The sequence below is a fragment of the Macrobrachium rosenbergii genome, chromosome 34, assembly GCF_040412425.1.
Source record: "Macrobrachium rosenbergii isolate ZJJX-2024 chromosome 34, ASM4041242v1, whole genome shotgun sequence".
Taxonomy (NCBI): domain Eukaryota; kingdom Metazoa; phylum Arthropoda; class Malacostraca; order Decapoda; family Palaemonidae; genus Macrobrachium; species Macrobrachium rosenbergii.
In genome coordinates, this window is record NC_089774.1 from 9,945,159 (window position 1) to 9,952,658 (window position 7,500).

At 36.1% G+C, this 7,500-nt stretch overlaps 1 protein-coding gene across 1 annotated transcript in view; it reads left to right on the plus strand.

Moving 5' to 3' along the window:
* Positions 1-5,804: 5,804 nt before the first annotated feature.
* Positions 5,805-7,500, plus strand: part of LOC136856177 (leucine-rich repeat-containing protein 20-like) — a 24,412-nt gene continuing 22,716 nt past the window's right edge. The window contains exon 1 of the mRNA XM_067133848.1: positions 5,805-6,135. Within this exon, the coding sequence (XP_066989949.1) occupies positions 6,000-6,135 (136 nt within the window). The 5' untranslated portion in view covers positions 5,805-5,999. The remainder of the gene's footprint in view (positions 6,136-7,500) is intronic.

The following is a 7,500-nucleotide window of genomic DNA, read 5'->3' on the forward strand; positions in this document are numbered from 1 at the left end:
TCCCACGAGGCCCCAGGAAGAAGGCAGGCCTCCTACGAAGCCTAACCCCCAATCCTGGTATCCTAGTACGAGGGTGGGGGCGCGGGCGACCATCCTAGAACATCTTATACACCCCCAAACCTAGTCCTCTCAAATGCTATACACTGGAGGCTGTGGTCTTTACGTAAGTTTTCAAATTGCGCAGGGATGAATTTCCAAATTGCGCAGGTGACCAATTTCTAAATGGCGCAAGGGTTAATATCTAAATTGCGCGGGTGAGGAAACTTCCAAATTTGCGCTGGGATAAATTTCTAAATTGTGCTTGTGATATTTCTAAATTGTCCAGGGGACTAATGTTAATTTGGGCAAGGATAAATTTCTAAATTGCACAAGTGGCCAATTTCTAAATTGCGCAGGTGACGGAATGTCAAAATTGCGCAGGTATAAGTTTTCAAACTGCGCAATACGATTATTATTCGTATGGGGAAAGTATATTCACGGAATCAAGTCAAATAAATAAATAGATAATTGACAGAGAAAGAGAGAGAGAGCAGCTTAGTTTCACAGGGGAAATTCCTTGAAGGTCGTTCTAATACCAGCTTAATTTCCTATGAGAATTTTCTGTTTAAATTCCGGGAATTTCGATGAACTTGAATCTCTTTCGGAACTGGGAATTTCATGACGGAATTAAAATTAAGCAGAATTTATTTATACATTTATTGATTATGAATTTATGCAAAAATTATTATTATTATTATTATTATTATTATTATTATTATTATTATTATTATTATTATTTCCAGAAAGTTGCCAAAAAAGTAGGGTACGAAAGATTCTACGGGAACATGGAAGAAAGTGGAACACTCCAAAGCTGGCCTTTATGGGGGCAGCCTCCCCCAACTCACTCTCTCTCTCTCTCTCTCTCTCTCTCTCTCTCTCTCTCTCTCTCTCTCTCTCTCTCTCTCTCTCTCTCTCTCTCTCTCAGACTGAAGTAAGTGGTTTTAAAAGTGAAAATAAAAATATAATAAATATGAAAAAAATCAAAATAAAGTAATATAAAATTTAAAAAATAAATTTTACATTAAAAGTACATCATTAATAAAACATATTTATTATAAAATTAGAAGTGAAAAAAGAAATTATATAAAAATAAACGGCATTGGATGAAAATAAATCATGAGTATTTTCTTGGCAAAAATACATCAAATTTTACCTTCAGAAAACATAATTAAACCTTGGGGTGTTTGATATGTTGACAAAGATTGGTGAGAGAGAGAGAGAGAGAGAGAGAGAGAGAGAAATAACAGATCTAAGAGTTCGTCACTTTTTAAAACTTATATACCTAAAATTTACTAAGTATCCGCCCCCTCTCTCTCTCTCTCTCTCTCTCTCTCTCTCTCTCTCTCTCTCTGAAAACAAACACACATGCACCTTTCATTCGCACTTTTCAAGGACCAAAACACCCATGTTTGTTTAGCACCCCCACCCCTTCCCAAACATAAACAAACACGCATGCGCCAGTCTCCATAAAGGCAAATTTGATCAACATTGAGAAAGCAGTTAGCAGGCTCTCTCTCTCTCTCTCTCTCTCTCTCTCTCTCTCTCTCTCTCTCTCTCTTATTCCACTCTCTCTTCTCTCCTCTAATTTTTCCAAACCTTTCTTTTAATGGTTTAACTCTCTCTCTCTCTCTCTCTCTCTCTCTCTCTCTCTCTCTCTCTCTCTCTCTCTCTCTCTCTCTCTCTCTCTCGTTTACTGTGATTGTCAAATTTTTTCACTATCCTTCTATCTTTTTCTAATTCAGATCGGACATTTAATGACCTAACCTCTCTCTCTCTCTCTCTCTCTCTCTCTCTCTCTCTCTCTCTCTCTCTCTCTCTCTCTCTCTCTCTTCACTGTGATTGTCAAATTTTTCACTATCCTTCTATCTTTTCTAATTCAGATCGGACATTTAATGACCTAACCTCTCTCTCTCTCTCTCTCTCTCTCTCTCTCTCTCTCTCTCTCTCTCTCGTTACGCGGTATTACCTTGTAATGCCGTGACGTAAGAGAAGCGGTTTCCAAACCAATTTACTAAATCATCTGACTAACGGCTGAGGAGAGAAAGATAAATAATGAGAGAGAGAGAGAGAGAGAGATAATAAACCATAAACAAGACACTAGATTCAGCTGGAATTGATCCAAAATTGTACCTTTAAAATTTCCATTAATTTTCCTTCGTATTTCAAATCCGTGACGAAGCATTTGTTACAAAGCAATCAAATTCTGGCACCGCAATTCTCTCTCTCTCTCTCTCTCTCTCTCTCTCTCTCTCTCTCTCTCTCTCTCTCTCTCTCTCTCTCTCTCTCTCCCCGTTTTATTTTAAGGTGTCATAATTCCCTTACCCTAGATTCGAAGAAACCTCGGCACATGATACTGATATATATATATATATATATATATATATATATATATATATATATATATATATATATATATATATAAGGCCATATAGCTTATCGGAATATTATTATTATTATTATTATTATTATTATTATTATTATTATTATTATTATTATTATTATTATTATTCAGAAGATGAAACGTATTCATATGTTCCTCAATTCAAATGATCACTATATTCTATAGAAGCTTGAATTTCCAGAGTGGCCACTGACTGGAAATTCAAGCTTCTATAGAATATAGTGATCATTTGAATTGAGGAACAGAAGGTAATGGAAAATATAGAAAGAAGAGATCACTTATCAAAAAAAATAAATAAATAAACAAACAAACAAATTATCAAATAGATAAAAATAAGCAAAATATTAGAGTACAAGCTGAATTGTATTAGGGTAATAATACATTGCATCTACGCCTGAACTTCTGAAATTCCAGTTGCATATCCCCTGAAGGGAGGCTGTTCGACAGTCCAAAGGTGTGAGAAATAAAGGACCTCTGGAACTGAGAAGTACAGAGAATAATAGAATAATAGATCAGGGATCTATTGTGAATGCGAAAGCTCTCTGTCAAAATACAACTTACGAAAAAGTAACTAACAAGAGACCACCCGTCGATGGTCCAAGTCGTAACTGGTACCATTAGGAAAACAGGAGCCTACCACCACGAACCACTCTGTCTGTAAGAGATAAGTCTCTAGCAGAAGCGAGCACCCACACATGAAAACAGTATTCTAGCAAAAGGAAGGACAAATGATCTCAAACAGGCTCTACACTGATCTTATCACCGCGACAAATATATGCAGACTTTAGGACCAACGTATGAATATCACACTATCACACACTTGTAAACACATGGCAGCCTGAATTTATAAATACGCAGACTCCCTAATAATCTTGCGTCTTCCCGGAGTTGCAGGTGCGTCCTACATTTATGAGAACAAGAGAGAGAGAGGGAGAGAGAGAGAGAGAGGAACAAATCTTTCTAAGTCACGGGTTAGTCTTCTGATGCTCTGTAGAGCTAACAGCATTCACACGGATGCGCCACGCCACTGAGATGAGATGCTCTCTCTCTCTCTCTCTCTCTCTCTCTCTCTCTCTCTCTCTTATTTAAGCTTCTGGGCTCGTGATGCGTAATAAGTTTGGACTTCCTAATATTTTTTTTCTTTTTTGTTTTTGAATCGATACATATTATCACGTGGGATAATCTGGTATTGTTGATAATTGCTACGGATTATTTGTAAGGATAGGAAGAGCTCTCTCTCTCTCTCTCTCTCTCTCTCTCTCTCTCTCTCAACACCACCTTCTCCCAACAGTGCCACGGAAGAGAAGTTACTGAACTTAACATATACAGTTATAAAATGATTATGATTAACTTCTAAACAATTTGAATTATTTAGACGATTCGAAAAATGTTTAGGAACTCGTCCAAGGGCGATTCCCAAGCAAGATATTTAAGAAAAGAATGCCTGTACTGCTGTCGAGGTACTTGGGTTTCATAGAAGCGTAGGAGAGAGAGAGAGAGAGCTATGTTACTTATATATTTTATAAAAGCGTAGGAGAGAGTTTGTAGCTACAGTACTTAAATTTTTTATGAGAGAGAGAGAGAGGGGAGGGGGAGGGTGTTTGGGCCATGCCAATTGCATTTCATAAAGGTGTAGAGAGTTAAAATTTTTAGGTAAAGTACTTATATTTTTTACGAGTTGAGAGAGAGAGAGATTTGTATAAATATTTTCATGCACATTTGTGCAATAAGTACATAAATCAATAGATTGTTCTTTCAAACCAAATAATTTTTTTATACATCTAAACAGGCTAGCGTGAAAAAGAAAAAAAAATTGCAAAAAAAAAAGGCGAAGTATTACGTTCAAGTCACGAAGTGACGTAACAGTAATTGAGCCAGCAGAGAGAGAGAGAGAGAGAGAGAGAGAGAGAGAGAGAGAGAGAGAGAGAGAGAGAGAGAGAGACGCATTAAATGCATTAAAATAGGTCTGTCATTCTTTAGACTCACATGACCCAGCGTAGACGGATTTGTGTCAAAAATTTCATCTAAATATCAGGAATATTTCCCCATTTCACCCTCAATTTAAAGAAAAATTAAAGATAATTAAAGATATATGGCAACTATACTACGTCGTCTTGAGCTCTCGCTTTCTGTTGGCGCTTTCCTTTTATAATTTTCCTAAATAACCGTGAAATAAAAACGTAAAAAACGTAGAAAAAACGTAGAAAAAACATCTGGAATACCACTGCGTCAATATTGATTCGGTACTCGGGAAGGAGCATCTGGCAATAATCAGTCCTGCCACGCGTACTTTGTTTACATGAGCCTCGTGGTTACCACTATGTTTTTGTTTACGTCACGCCTCAGCCAATCAGGGAGCGTTTCGACGTTCCCCGTCGACCAATCAGCGAGCGAGGTGGTCGCATTGATGAGGCAGAGAGCCTGTGTTCGAGATTGGCTCTGACTTCTGAATGTATGAAATAATTTTTTTGATGAATATTATCGTATTATTTTAGATTAATTTATAAAAATAACATTATTATAATGTAAATAAATGTATAATACGACAAAATTATCATAAAAATATAATTAAATTGAACATAATATAAAATATTTCCTTGTAGAGCATAGAGACAAGTCACTGACTTCATTGTTACGTCATAGTGCAACACGGGAGAGTACGATAACTATCATCCCTCGGCGAGCTTACGTCTGTATTGAACTTTAAATCAAACGCATATTTCATTCGACGCTAAATCTTGTCATTCATTAATTTCAACGTAAAAATAACTATGATTATATAATTGAATAATTTGGGCTTAAATTGAGATAGTTAATGTAGATTAGTTGGTACTGAGATTTTAACTAATATTGATCTGATACGCAGTATTATTAGGCTAATTATATATATATATATATATATATATATATATATATATATATATATATATATATATATATATATATATATATATATATATATATATATATATATATATATGTGTGTGTGTGTGTGTGTGTGTGTGTGTGTGTGTGTGTGCGTGTGTGTCAAGCAATCACATGTTTAGGAATATATTTAGGAATAAACACACACTTTCAAGAATCAGTCAACATACAAAGTTCCCAGAATTTTAAGCCAAACTCAATGGCTTTATGTCCTTGCTTTCAGCAAACCCTTCTTCCAGAAAGAGGGAGGGAGGAGGGAGGGAGGAGGTCTATTTATAGCCCGGAGAGCATCGCGTGCAATATCTTGGTAACAGAACGGAATTAGTTGAAGGCTTTGAAGTAGGAAGAGAAGCTTTGGCGCCCGCCCAAGTACGAGAACTAGAAGTCAAGGCGTACGATAGTTTTTCCCGCCGGAACACGGGCGAGTTGCCATGGCGTCAAACGCATCGCGTGTATAAAACCAAAGGGCGCGCGCCACGCTCAAGCAAAACAGAACGAACCAGAAGCCTTTTAAACGCGCCGACGCACAGACGTGTCAGTCAGAGCTTATTGTTTGTAAGAACCGAGTCTCGTTCCCTCGTGTTTGTGCCTCGAAACCTCCTCCGCCCGGAAGAGACAAAGACAGTTCGCCAAGATGAAGCCTAAATTCGGGAATGACCTGACCAATACGATACTGCGCCAGTCTCAGGTGGTGCAAACTCGCATGGCAGGGAGGGCGGTCATCAAAGTGGTCAACAGATGCAACGACGCGAAGGAAAACAAGAATTTAAGTACGTTGCCTTGTGTGTGTGTGTGTGCTTTGTGTCTTGTACACTAACACAACTAGAGAAAGAGAGAGAGTGAGAGAGAGAGAATTGTTAGTTTCCCTAGTGCTAACTTGGTCCACAGGGTAGCTTTCTGTACCAATATACTTTGTGTACTTTGTGTTTTATTTTGTACATTAACACAGCTAGAGAGAAAGAGGGGGTGAAAGAGAGTGAGAGAAAGAGAGAGAAACTGAGAGAAGAGTTCTTCAGTGCTAACATTGGCCCAGGGGGTATTTATGTACGAATATGCTCTACGTACTTTGTGCTTTTTTTGTACATTAAAACAGCTAAGAGAGAGAGAGAGAGAGAGAGAGAGAGAGAGAGAGAGAGAGAGAGAGAGAGATTCCATACTGCTAACAATGGGCAGTGGGTATAAGCTCCTGTACAAATATGATAAGAAAATTCAAAGATTATTTTGATTTAAGTTAATTTTCAGGTAATTATAAATAGTGCAAATAAAATTAACAAAGGATATATTTTTAAATTAATCATTTACTCATTATTTTTTATAATTAAAACTAATTACAGTGCAAGATATGAATTGTAGTTATACATACGTTTTCAAATTAAGTAATTGAAATTACTTAGGATTATATTAACCTGAAGTTATTTACTAGAGTCTTTATTATATTTTATTTACTGATGTTTTAACTGACTCAATAGTTATAATCTTTTTATTTATTTAATAATATATATATATATATATATATATATATATATATATATATATATATATATATATATATATATATATATATATATATATGTATAGAGTGAGAGAGAGAGAGAGAGAGAGAGAGAGAGAGAGAGAGAGAGAGAGAGAGAGAGAGACCATAGCTAACATTTCGTCTGTATGATAGTCAAGTGCCACTAGAGAGAGAGAGAGAGAGAGAGAGAGAGAGAGAGAGAGAGAGATCAGCTTTAAACTTCCTATATATCTCTCCACTTGATTCACCTGCCTCGCTGAGCAGAGCTGCCAACCGCCCCAGGAGAACAGTTATCTTAATTCGATCAAATTGTTCGTAAAAACTTCGTGATCTAACGAAGATTTGTTGAGTTTATTGAAGAAACAAAGAGTTTTTTAATAATTGATGAAATTCATGATGTGATTGTTTACTATAATAAACGTTTTGATTATATATTTGATAAGGAAAATATGTATACTAATGCAAATACAATACTGAACTTGACGAACAAAGAAAATGGTTGTTTTACGTAACAAATACACTAATTAACTGCCTTAAATCATTCGATTTTAATACGTAAAACAATAACATAAATCATATAACGAAATCGTACCCAGACAAAGACACTAATCTATAAAACATT